The 13,319-nt window shown below is 52.9% G+C and overlaps 1 protein-coding gene across 11 annotated transcripts in view; it reads right to left on the minus strand.

Moving 5' to 3' along the window:
- The window catches only part of Trak1 (trafficking kinesin protein 1), a 114,474-nt gene that overhangs the window by 15,571 nt on the left and 85,584 nt on the right, over positions 1 to 13,319 (minus strand). For 10 of the 11 annotated variants that reach the window (XM_041677381.1, XM_041677375.1, XM_041677372.1 and 7 more), the window contains 7 exons: positions 12,254 to 12,332; positions 11,388 to 11,518; positions 10,389 to 10,463; positions 9,622 to 9,759; positions 6,861 to 6,937; positions 5,344 to 5,580; positions 4,224 to 4,540 (listed from right to left, as the gene is read on the minus strand). In XM_041677381.1, the coding sequence (XP_041533315.1) occupies positions 4,224 to 4,540; positions 5,344 to 5,580; positions 6,861 to 6,937; positions 9,622 to 9,759; positions 10,389 to 10,463; positions 11,388 to 11,518; positions 12,254 to 12,332 (1,054 nt within the window). Of the gene's footprint in view, positions 1 to 2,968; positions 4,541 to 5,343; positions 5,581 to 6,860; positions 6,938 to 9,621; positions 9,760 to 10,388; positions 10,464 to 11,387; positions 11,519 to 12,253; positions 12,333 to 13,319 lie in introns of those variants that run through there. The other variant, XM_041677383.1, reaches the window with a different exon arrangement.

The following is a 13,319-nucleotide window of genomic DNA, read 5'->3' on the forward strand; positions in this document are numbered from 1 at the left end:
TCTAGTGGTCAGCTTTGTAGACCAAGCTGACCTCTAACTCAGAGTTCCACCAGCCTTTGCCTCCCAGCACTGGGGTAAGCTACATCCCATCTTTATATTGTAGCATTATATGCAAGGTACATTTTAAGTAGCCCTGCACACACACATCAGAAGGGTTTCTTTGACCTAGCTACAATCAAATGGGACTTTGGAGTAACTCAAGATGCAGTGGCCGTGGTGTATTCAAGACCTCTGTTACGCAGAGAGGAGGCTGGAAAGATATCACAAGCAATAGGGAAACACCACGGCACTGTGAAACTCAGAGACAAGGTTGACTCCGACCAGAGGGGCCAGGCTAACTATGGAATGACTGGATGCCTCAGTTTCTCCTCCCCGTATGATTTTCTGGCTGGAGACGAGATGGAAGACAGATCTCTGGCGGGTTAACCTATTGTCTTCTCCACCATCAGCTCGCTGAATAAAGACGGCGGCTTAAAGCCTCCACTCCTGCCTCTGCTTACTGCATTTGAAATGACAGCACGTGAGCTCCAATAGAAACTCACCGCGCTCTACGCGTGCGCACAGCAACGCATGCCTCCAACTCCCCAGGAAGGGTTCTCACTCACTGTACAAATGGGGGAATGGAAGGTTCCTGAGGCTAAGTGATTTAACTGTTGATGTGGGAGTGTCATATATCAATCTGTTGATTTCATTGGTTAAGTAATAAACAAACTGCTTGGGCTCATAGCTTAGAACATAGGTGGGTGGAGTAAACAGAACAGAATGCTAGGAGGAAGAGGAAGTGAGCTCAGACTCGACAGCTCTGCTCTGGAGCGGAGACGCCATGCTCCCCTCTCCCGGGCAGACGTGATAGCTCTGCTCTCTGAGGCACACGCGATGAAGCTCCGACGTAGTGCTAGAATCTTCCTGGTAAGCGCACCTAGCGGTGCTATGAAGATGATTAGAAATAGGCTAAATTAGTATGTGAGAATTAGCCTAGAAGAGGCTAGATAGAAATGGGCCAAGCAGTGTTTAAATGAATACAGTTTGTGTGTTGTTATTTCAGGCATAAGCTAGCCAGGCAGCCAGGGTGCTGGGATGCAGCCCCGCCGCTCATATTACTACAAACTGTGGTGTACAAGTCAGAACGAGGATGCTTGGGCCAGGAATGTGGGCTCAGTGGGCAGCAGCGGCCCAGGGAGGAGTCCAGGGCTCAGCAGGAGGGCTAGACACCTGTGACAGGCCCCACCATGCTATCCCTGTCCTTCCTACAGGTCACAGGGAGAGCCCTGCACAAGCCATCATTGTGACCAACTCTGACACCCCCCCATGTCCACATCCACCTTATCTGATACCGAGTGTCGGTGGCTCTACACGCCCAACTCCTTGAGTTTTCAGGCCCACCCCGTCTCTGTTTCACAGATCAGGATGTGAGTCTGGAAAAAGGGAGAGGGTCTCCAGAGGGGTCGCCAGAGGTTGTGTTAAGTAGCGAGCAGCCCATCCGGGATTAAAACGAAGGCCTCTGGCATCCACTCCCTGAAGCTCTCAGCAGAGACACGGCCCCCCATGAGTCTCGTGAATCCAACCAACAGCAGCTCCAGATGTGGCTGTGACCACAGAACAGGTGCATTCAATTCCACAGACCTGAGAGCTGTCTAGGCCTTAGCTGTGGCTTTAGTTAACAGTGGGTCTCGGGAGCGCTTTCTCTTCCTGGCTCGTTCTGAGGCTCCGGGTACTCGAAGAGCCCAGCACCTGAGCAGGGGAACGCTCACTTCTTCCTCACCCTGCCATTCTCATGCCCCAAGAGAATTCCCATTCTGTAGGAACCCACCCAGCTGCTGGCTTCAGCACCTGGAGGTCTCTGCTTTGATACAGGGAAAGAGTTAAAAGTCACTCTGAAGCCGACCTTACCCAGAGGTGAGCACAGGCTGCCTCTCCCTCTCCTGTACCTCAGTCTCACTCTCCAACTTGGCTTCCTTTCCTGGTCCACGGGAAGCAGGAAAAGCATTGTGCTATCGGCTACTTTTCCTTGCTCACTCCAGCTAAGACTACCGCACTCCTCCCACCCACGTGAGAACAGTCTGGGCCAGGCAGGGCTCAGGAGGACTACTGTGCACATCAGTCTCTTTCTATCTCGAATATTCTGTTCTTTACTGGCAAGACGATTGAAATGGGAAAGGGAGAAGGAGATGGAGGACACTGATTGGCTTCTGCGATGGTCCCAGACAATGGTCTCCAGGGACCTCACCCCGGGTGCCTTTATCTGGACTGCTGGGGGTCAAGGCTATTCTATCGGCATCTCGTTGGGCCAATGGAAACGCCTGTGAGAATATGACCCCAGCATAATGATGGGCCAGATGGCAACAGCCGTAACTGGGCCTGTAGACCCAGGGAGTTGAATCAGAGGCAGGTTGGATAATCTTGTTGGACAGCTATCTGCCCATGGTACAGATCAGGGAGACGGCTCCAGAAGAGGACTAGGTCAACCAGCACAAGGACAGAGGCTGTCACTGGGCACAACTACTCGACCGCCCATCTTAGAGCAATCACAGGGATGCAAACGCTGATTGGGGGTGGAAGGAGGAAGAACATATCAGTTGCCTTCTAAACAGCTAAGAAAGAAGTCTGGGAAATACAAAAGCCAGCCAAGAGGATCTGCATAACGGGTGTGTTACAGGCCAATGACTTTGTAATGGTAGCAAGACAGCTTCCGAGGAAGCAGGACACGACGCGTGAAATTCACCTTACAAATGAGTGGAGTTTCTTCTTGCTTTTGTCATAAAACAAAGGCGCAAAGTTAGAAGAAATAAAGATGAATTGGTCAAAATAAATTCAAAATCTTATCCTGCAATGCACTTGAAAAATGAACCCAAAACATATCATAGGTGACCCAATGAAACACAGCCTAGTATGGGAAACAGAGTGATGGTTGCTGTCCAGTAAACTTTGAGAGACAAAAGAAGAAAAGAAAAGAAACGAAAGGCAGAAATAAAATTGCAGAAATGGAAGGTTTTATTGAAAGAAAACCAGACATAATTGAAGGTCAGGAAACAATTCCCAAGCTCACAACTGAATAAGCAATTAAAAAGAGTGAGCCGCCCCTTCCCTGGTGGCTAGGACTGAGCCCCCACCCCGAAGGCCAGGAAGGATCTATTGCACAATTAGTTCATCACTATTAAAGTGAAAAACCAAAGCAGCCCAGGCTCCTCCTCTGGGAGCACAGGGACCGTGGCACACTGCACGCCTTTACATGGCCACGGCTTGCAGGCTGCCTGTTCTGTAAGGCTGACATGGGGTGGGGGCAGCAAAGGCGGAGACTTTCAGAGATGAAAATAACTGTTATCCTCTAAGGTACAAGTGTGTACCCGTGACAGAAACTGTCTGTGGCACTGAAACGTCATGATGAGTGAGGAGCGTAATGGACTAAAGTACTCAGACATGCTTTATGATGAGGGGATGGCGGTGAGAGCTGAGAAAATGCAGATGTGCGGGCATCTGGCTTGACATCAAAAACGTGATACGTGGTTCTAAAGCAGGTGTTCCAACTCACACGGGCTTCAGACTAAGATGGGGGCAGCAAAATCAGTGCGCACTCGGTGGCTCCTGACAGGGCAGTGGGACGCCCAGGAAAACAGGTGTGACACGCAGAGCAACAACAGGAGAAAGAAAACGATGAGGTTCCCTACGAACTCAGTGTCCCAGTGCAGCCGCTGCACAGGGGGCTTACTGGGGTCTAAACAGGCCAGCCTCCGTCCCTATCTCCTTCCTGCACCCACATTGCAGGGTGCAGGGGCCACCGCAGAGCACACTTCCAGAAAGCCACAAATCGGAACACGTGAACACACACAACACTTCCATGTGGCTAGGGGGGCGGTGCTCACAAAACTGGGTTTGACAGTGAGCGTTCTGAGATGCCAAAGCGATCCTTCTCTCCCCTTCCCAGACCTTTGGGTTGACCCTCAGCAGCCATCAGGGAAGGGACAGTGCACACCTGCCACTACCTAAGGCACACTAAGGACAAGAGAGGCCTGCGGGGCACCTGAGGTATTTCCAGACGGGTTCACACCTGGGGTGCACCATTCAACAGAGGCCAACTCAGAGGAACTCAAACCAGCAGCGTGGGTGGCTATCTCGAAAGAAAAACGAATAGGTGTGACAGAGGTGGCTGGCTTTCCCGTGGTGGATCAGGGCCCAGAGTGAGTCACAGAGGAGGACAGAGAGGGGCCGCGGCCCCTGGTGGTCACCTTCGAGCGGCTTCACAATCTGCAGCTTCTCGGGCAGGTAGGAGCGACTGCTGAAGGACATGCCGGAGAAACCCGTGAACTCGGAGAAGCGTGAGTGTGTGCCCAGGGACATGATGCTCTCGGTGGGCGTGAGGGACCCACTGTGCAGCTCGCCCTTCTCGGCCAGCTCCCGCAGCTTCCTCTCCTGCTCCTCCTCGAAGAACCTCCGCTCAGACAGGTAGTTCTCCCGGCGCAGGGACAGCCGCCTGAGTGCGGTCTCCAGGTCGTGGGAGCCAGGGGTGCCTGGGGTGCCTGGCTTCTTATTGCGCTCCTCATTCCTGGAGAAGACAGGGGGTAAGCACCTAAGGCCAGCAAAGGGCACCGAGGACCTCCCCGCCCCTGGGCAAGGCCACTGCTTGGACGGGAGATGGTCCTAGGAGGCCAGGCCAGCAGGGTGGGAAGCAGACAGCGGAAGGAGCTCCTCCTCTGGGGCTGAGCTGACTTTTCCTAGAGACAGACAGATGGCTGCATCAGGATGGACTGAAAATTTGCACATAAGCAAGTATGTGTTTTCATAAACATCTCCCTCCTGGTTGTTTTTGGAAGACCTCTTGCAGGTCACCAGAGGGGAACTGATTCAAGGGGCTCCCTTCTGGCTCTTAGATGAAAGGCCCTGGGTTGTCAGTTGTGAACGAAACCGGCTCTGTAAGGCTCAACCGGTCCAAAGTGCCGGTTTTAGTAAGTCAGAGGGCCAGGGTGCACAGACCGGATGAGGGGATGGGGGTTGGGTTCTACAGGGCTTTAGGGTGGAAAGAACCCTGACCATGGCTAAGGAGCCCACAGCTGACGGCCCTCCTTACCCCACCTTCTGAAGCAAATCAGAGAGCCTGGGGCCTCCTCACCCTTCCCAGCACCCAAGCTCCCAAGGGGTCACGGCGCTGATCCGGCATGTTAGAGAAAAGCACTCTGGGCATAAGCTTGAGATATCCCTTCAGAAAACACCAGTGCTGTAGATACGGGGGTAATGGGGTGTGAAGAAGTCTACCCCTCACCCGCCTCTCTCTGATGGTGGCTGATGCCCCGTTCATGGGGGCTCTCTTCTCCCCTCCCTGCAACAGAAGGCAAAAAGTCCACTGCTCACCCCAGGTCGGCTGCCTCCGTTTCCAGGAGGATGCTGTTGGTCTTGTTGTCAAGGACCACATTGCCAACATCGCTGCCATAGAAGCTGGAGCGGGGGGTACTGACGCAGCTGGACAGGAGGGAGTTCATGGCAGAGGACTGGTTGGAGCCGGGGATGTTCATAGGGGAAGGGGTCAGTGATCTCCGCTTGACCACTTGGTTCATGTTTCTCACGGTCTCAAAGACACGCTTCTGGTGACTGGGGAGAACATGGCAGCCATGAGCAGCACGTCAGGAAGAACCTGGAGCTAGCTAGCCCCTCCACAGACGGCCACCTCCAAAGGAGCTCCCTGAGTGGCCTGCTGTCTGAAGACTTCTCGTGTTCCTGAGGGTGTGGGCGCCTCCATCATAGTATGGACTAGGGAGATGCGATACCCAATGAACGACTCTAGAATAATAGCTCAACACTAGGGTCAGCTGGCCCGAATGACCCTGGCTATCACAGACCCAGCCTGCCCCAGAAACAACAGTCCTGAACTGTCGCTTCTGTCTTCGGTATGCTTGCTTCTTTCCGATGTACACCGGAATGCGGCCTCCACGAGGGCAGTGCTGGCTCATAGACATTTGCAGAATAAGTATGGGTAACTATTCACATAAAAGAAAAAGCAAAACTTCAAACTAGTCTGAAGTTTCTCCTTGAGATGGTGAACACCCCACAAAGCCATTCTTAGAAACTGCCATTTCTAAGAACCTACAGTTTGGTTTGCATGTGTCTCCTTTTAAGGAGCAAAGAGTGGGCCCATTTCTGGACTGGCTGCTTCCTCTGGAGTGTGAGACCCGCACACACACCAAAGTCACCAGGACACTAGTCACACAGTCTCATATAAACTCTGCCTGAGGAGTTTGGGGAGGGAGAAAACATGGCCCCCAGATTCCTTCTAAATGCTCCAGGGAGGTCAAGCCTGAATCTGGAGTTAGGAGGGGAGCTGTAGGGGCAGAGACCCCAGGAGTCCCCAGAAGGAAACAGAAGCCTGGCTCACACCACGAAGGAGCTGTCTCTTTACCAGTGATGTTTTTCTTTCTTTAGAGCAGTACTTTCCATTAGGGGAAAAGTGAGGTCGGCAGTGACAGGAAATACAGCACCCTTCCCCTAGCTGGAAGCTCATCTCGTAGTTTCTGTTGGTTTGCTTTGTTTTTGAGACAGGGACTCACTCCCACAGGCAGTAGTTAAAGACGGCCTTGAACTTCTGAGCCTCCTCCCTCCACTTTACCATGGCAGGGTTATATGGTGTTGGGGTAAGAACTTGGGGCTTCATGCACGCTAGCTAAGTCCTCTAAAGGCTGAGCCATAGCCCAAGCCATCATCACAAGAAAAGAGCAGAGAGAAAGACCAGCTGTTTCCTTTCCCTTATCCCGACAGGGAAGAAGGACCACAGTTGTGGCTGGTGGTGTCTGAGGTCTACACATGGTAGGTTACAAACAGAACCAGCCCTGAGTCAGTTTGTGGGAACTTGAAACATAGAAGCCATGCATTCATACGTGATGTCTGGAGACTCCGGCTCTTCCAGCTGCAGCTCCTTCCGCATAGTTCCCTCGATCTCTGCAGCCAGGGAGTCCTGGGAGAAGACAGAAGACGTGAGCCAAGTGAGAGTCACGTGAGCAGGGCATCCATTTCTGAGGTCTGAAGCCAGAGGAGCAACAAGAGCAGAAACAGACTTCCTGCCACACAAGACAAGGCTAAACACAGTCTCTACAGAGAGAATCTGCCAAGCCATGGCCAAGGCAGGTCCTGAGCACCCAGCACCTTTGAGTGAGAGCGAACAGCCCCTAACACTCATGTGGCTGTGTGTCTAAGAGTCAGTCAGTTCCAGGCTCTCAAATGTTCTACAGTGCAGGATGGGGAACTCACGGGGGCACAGAGAGTATGTTCACAACAGTGGGAACATCTCCAAGGCTTCTGAAAGGCCCTCCATGGCCTCAGAGCCCCACGGGCCACACTAAGCATCTGTCCTCCAGGCCACCAGGTCTGCAGTCCCGGCCCTCAGGATTGTGACACCAGGTCAAGGCTGCACCCCTGACTCCTAGGCAAGCACCCACCTGCCAAGGGCTCTCCGGCTCTGCTGGGGAAGGTCCCTGCCTGCGTGAACCAAGTCGCATACGCTGCCACCCCTGTCTTTCTCTGGGAGCTCTTCACCCCACCAGCTGACCACAACGTTCACCTTCACCATGCGCTTCCTCTCTGTAAGACTCCTGAGCCCATGGCACCCCATCCTCTGTACATGTGTATCTCAACACTTTAACGCCTACTAGGTTTCTCTGAAGACACTGCTGCCCTTTGGGGGACAGAGGAGGGTGGCGTGAGCGTTCGGGTCAGGACAAGGCTGGTTCTTGAGACTTCCTAGGGGTACTCAGAGGGTTGACCCCACACGTGCCCCACCCAGCCCTCCAATCTGAGGAAGATTTATGAAAACAAAAGGCATAGTTCCCCCAACAATGTTCATGGGTCCCCAGATTCTATCCGTGGATTACAGGTGAAAAACTCCCACCACAAGGCAAAAGAGTTGTTGCTTAGCGAAACCTCCTAGTGACCGTTGGAATGGCAGAGAGCAAGAGGCAGATCTGGGAGCTCAGCTCCAGACTCGCAGGCACACAGGCGAGCTGTGACCTTTAGACAGCTTTAACCGCCTTTAATGCATACACCACACCATTCAAAACAAATACCCTCAACGCCTGGGCTTGCCAAGAGCCCCAGAGGAGGCATGCAAAGGATTTCTGCAAACATGAAAGCCGAGGCTCCGTCCAGACGAAGCTGAGGCGAGTGTGCGCCGTTCAGCTTTCCTCGAGCCATGGTTTAATTTTCTCTTCTGAGCCACGGCATACTCAGATGCCATGGTATACTCAGGTGCCACGGCATACTCAGATGCCATGGTATACTCGCTGAAGTCAAAAGACAACTTTTGGGGGTGAGGTTTTCCCTTCTGCCTTGTTGAGATGGGGGTCCTTCTTATTCCTGCCACTTCTCAGTGTACTGCGGGCTTGTAAGCATCTAGCCAATTATCCCGCCTCCACCTCCCATCTCATAACAACGAATTCAGAATTACAGACGTACACCACCAGGTCCTGTTTTCATGTGGTTTCAGTTGAGCAGGCTTGCATGGTCAGTGTTTTACACGCTGAGCCATCTCCCCAGCCCTGGTTTTGCAAGACAGCTTTAAGCCCTCAGCCATGCTCCACTGAGTTACCCAGTAAAGTCCTCGGTTCTCTGAGCTGGACTTGGCAGAACTGTCCCTCTGAGCTGTGCCTGCCCTCTCTGTCTGGAGTAAACAGAAACAGACTTCCCAGGCAAGTATCGCAGCAAGAGATTCCTCCCTAAATCCTCTCTCGGCAGAGATGGCTAAGCTAGGGTTAACCCCTGGGGCCCATGTCAAGGTGGAAGAATAGAACCCTACTCCAGAGTTACCCTCTGACCTCCACACATGAACCATATACTATGTGCCCTCTCCCACCATCACCCACAACCATGATGACAATAAATAAACATTTTAAATTTAAAAAAAAAAACTCTTCTCGCCTAAGAGAGAATTTGTTTTTCTGCCAGGCCACTGGAACAAAGCCTGAATATATAGGAGCTCTTGGAGGCCTATTCTCAAGCCATCTGTCTGTCACCCCCCATGCAGTCCCTGCTGAGTGATACAGTTCTACACAGTCATGCGCAAACACACATAGTACTGTGAGGCGCAGCTAATGCGTGGTCCCACCTTCCAGATGCTACGGTCTGCTACAGACAGAATGGGCAAGCTTGCTTCCTTGCAAGCAGATGTCACAGGGAAACAACTGGCTAAGAGGCTCAACCCTCGTGTGGCCCAGTGTCCACGGGGAGGTCTAACTGGAGGCCCCTTTCTCCTTCATGCTCCCCTCGAAGCCCTGAAGTTGAGCAAGTCAGGACTAAAGAAATAAGAGAAGGGTTAATCCACACACAAAGACCAGGAAAAGTGCAGGCTCTTTGAGACATGGGGAAGGGGCTTCAGGGCACAACAGTACACACAGAAATAGCAGCCATAGTACCATCTAACTAAACCAAACTCCCCGTAAAATTATAAAGGGTCAGTCCTAGGGAATTAGGGAAATTATCCCTTAACAGCAGGAGTAGACAGAACAGACGATGAAGGGCCAAATTAGGAAGCTTCCAGCTGGGCAGGCCCAGGTCCAAACAGGAAAGACGCATGCCCAGTGGTCAGCAAGAGACACGAAGCCCCGGCAATGGTCTAGGGGACAGAGGGGCACAGGAGAACCCACTTACCATGGGGAACAGGCCCAGTGAGTGGTAGCGCCGGGACGTGGTGTTGGGCATCGTCTTGTTCCGCAGGTTCTTCAGCTCCTCCTGCGCCTCGTGAAGCATCTCCATGCACTCTGCATACTTGTCCTCCAGCTCCCGCAACTACAGGAGAAGGCAGAGGATGAGCACCCCGGTGTGGCACACCCCCAGTCCCACAACCATCTAACCGGCACCTCATGGAACCACGGCAAAGCAGGCTGGACCCACAAGGCTGGCCTTGCCTTCCATGCAGGGAAGGTTTCTAGACCTCACGGTGGGCAAGCGGACAAACACTAGCTGGAAAAGGGCAAACCGGTCACCCTAGTTTCTGGCTGCATCTTTCACTTCTGTTTGATACAGGGGCTTTCTGTGTAGCCTAGGCTGGCCTAAACTCACAGCAATCCTCCTGCCTCAACCACTCATGGACTGGGATTGCAGGCATGTACCACAATGCCCACATTCAAGACTTATCTTTGAACAGCTCTTCACACGTGTCTGTGGTTCTTTTATTCACCTACTTGGTGTCTGTCAGGAATTAGAATATGCCAAGCCCTGAGCTGGCACTGAATCCAGCCTCCTTGGCTTCTATAAGACCCACAAGAGGCAGTAGGCACAGAACCCAGATAAAACAGTACCATGCTGATTTGACATTAAAATGTTTGCTTTGAGGGGAATGGCGTAGGCCTGTTGTGGGCAATGACTATGCCTTCCCTGGAACCCAAGGCCCAAGAGCATGGGGGCGGGGCACCTACCTCTGCTGTGAGTTGCCGCTGGGCATCCTTGGCAGCGCCTAGGTGCTGAACGAGCTCCTCATTCTCCACCGCACACTAAACATGGTAAAGACAAGTCACCTCTGGTAAGACGTGGAGGAACCCAGCTCTCCCCTCTGGTTACCTGTCAACAGTTCCACCACCTGATTACTTGTCCCAACAGTCCTGTCTGTGGGAGTTCTGCACCTGGTTACCTGTCAACAGTTCCGCTACCTGATTATCTGTCCCAACAGCCCTGTCTGGTTACCTGACCCAACAGCCCCGTCTGTGAGAGTTCGGCACCTGTCCACAGAGGAGTGTGCACTTGACCCTGGAGCAGAACATCACCTTTCATATGATTTAAAAAGACACTCCTTATAAAATGTTTTCATTGGGGGGGGGGCATGTACACATACGTGTGTGTGTGTGTGTGTGTGTCTGCCTACAGTGTGGAGGTCAGGGGACAACTTATGTGGGTTGGTTCTCTGGAGATGGAACTCAGGCCGTCAGCTTGTCAGCAGGTCCCCTTTCATGTAACTTTGAAGGCAAAATCTTTCTTCTTTGCTTATCTATTCTCCATGGCCCAACCCCCACCTCCAGAGCATGGCCGCTCTCTGGGACTGGTCCTCTCCCCTCCCCTTTCTGTGTTTTCTTCTTCCTCTCCTCATCAGTGGTATTTCCTCTCCTCCCTCCAATCAAAGCTCCATACAGGAAACCAATCAATCAGGCAGGCACACCGTTCTCCCATGGACTACATCTGATGGGAGGAGTAAAAACAACAGCGTGCGCCACGATTTGTAGGATAGAGCCCAAGACTCCATATGGATAGCACTGCTTTATGTAGGCCACTAATGTACAGATCAGAAAGCCTCTGCTGATTCGGGGCAGTGGGGTCGGCTCCTGAGCGCAGGAAGCCAGAAGAACCGCAGGGCTCAGGTAGGGGACCACCCTCTCCATCTCAGCCTGGCCACTGTCGTGCAGCCAGGGACACAGAAGCCTTACAGCTTTTGCCTTCTTCTGTAGGTCCACGATCTGCGACAGCAGGTGTGTGATCTCCTCCTGCTGGCGAGCGGCATCTTCCGTCTTCTTGGCCAGCTCCTCTGAGATGCTTGCAATCTGGACGTTGGCGTCCCCTGTGACGAAGGAACGACAAGCGTGTGGCTGTGTTGGAAACACACACCCAGAGCAGAGAGTGAGCACGCTCTTAACGGGGAGGAGTGGAGATGGGCGCGAAGGGAGCCGCAGTGGGCATCTTTCCAAGTGGTGATATGGCTCCTTCGGGCTACAAAGAGAAGGGCCCAGCCTTCACATGGGCCGTCCCTCCTAGAATGGCTGACTCTAATGATGAAGGCTGTCCCCAAAGCAGGTCAGGCCAGCCCCAGGAAGGGAGCTGAAGTGGTACACACTGCATTTGGCTGAACTCCAACATTCTACCATGGACAGGTCCACACCATGACCCTCTGTGGACCGCGGAAGCCCATTTTACTATATGTGAATGTGGACTGTGTTTCATTTCACCGAAACGCCCTTTCTCTTAGCTTACCTGGAAACTTACACCAGAGGGATGGGGAACATCACTGATTTGAATAGCAAAGCTGAGAACTCTGCCCTTCCTTTTTCCAAATCAAACCACTGATTTGGGCCTAACCTGAGCATCAATAATTCCAATATTCCAATACAAAGTTTACATTAAAATTAAACATCCTCTTCATTGTGAACATGGCTCTCGATTCACAAATGGGACAAAGCTTGCCACACAGTCTGGCAGAGGCCTCCTGCTTTCAGAAAAAAGCCCCTGAGCTATGGGCTGGTGAGGACAGGGATGGGAGCATCTGAGAAGCGGAGAGAGGTGGGAGGGGCAGACATACTCAGCTCCTTCACACAGTCATTCACCAGCTGCTGTTCCTTCTCCTCATAGGTGATGGTCTCTGTCTTCAGCTGACAGGCCTGTGGAAGGAGGCTCAGTTAGGGAACGGTGTTCACACAATCAGGACTGGCAGGTGGACCGGGGCCATGCACAGAGCTGGGCAAGCCCAGTTTCTGGGATGCTCCTCTTCAATGCCTCTGTGCCTGCCACCATTGCCCGTCCAGGACAGACACCTCATCTGCCGAGGTAATGGGATGTTCCCAAAGCAGAGACCTGAAGGCTACCGACCACCAGAGGGCGCTGCACAGAGACGTGAGCACAAGCGCTCCACTGCAAGGCCACCAGAGGGCGCTGCACAGAAACATGAGCACAAGCGCTCCCCTGCAAGGCCACCAGAGGGCGCTGCACAGAAACATGAGCACAAGCGCTCCCCTGCAAGGCCAAGGCCTGTTGGTCTGTTTGCTGCTTCCTTGTGTGTGATCAGCAGGACAGTCAGAGCTACATAGTGAGACCTTGTCTCAAAACAAATGTGACACACACACACCCACACATACACAGAGAGAGAGAGCGCGCAAGCGAACACATAGCTAGCTATTCATACTAGATAGTTTGCTCCTGCTGAAAACAAGGGAAGACGATGGTCTAGCCGGCTATGGAAATGCTCAGCGAAGGAGTTAATGACAGGTGGCTCCAAGGGCTAGGGCCACAGGCAGACATGAAAATTCTGTGGGCAGACATGGGCCACCGGGAATCCACACCTGGATCAGAGTCCTTCAGCTAGCTCTTGGGAGGGAGGGGCTGGGTGCCTAGGACTGGGGCGGTCCCCTGGGCCAGAAGCCAGGAGACTGCAGCTGAAAGGCAGGGACTCAACATTCAGAGCCATGGGGTAGCAGACTAAGCCGGGGTGACCTCATTGGTTGCCCTGCCTCGCAGTTCCCATTTGTAAGAAATGAAGGGCTGGCAGGTGTGTGGGGTCTACAGGGCCAGGTCATGCAAGATTTCCTTGTAAGGTCCAGACGGGGAGTTCTTTCCAGTGTGAGATGGCCTGCCCCTCTGGAGGGGCACAG

The sequence above is a fragment of the Microtus oregoni genome, unplaced genomic scaffold (assembly GCF_018167655.1).
Source record: "Microtus oregoni isolate MIOR12 unplaced genomic scaffold, Mior012 000028F_ref0000031, whole genome shotgun sequence".
Taxonomy (NCBI): Eukaryota; Metazoa; Chordata; class Mammalia; order Rodentia; family Cricetidae; genus Microtus; species Microtus oregoni.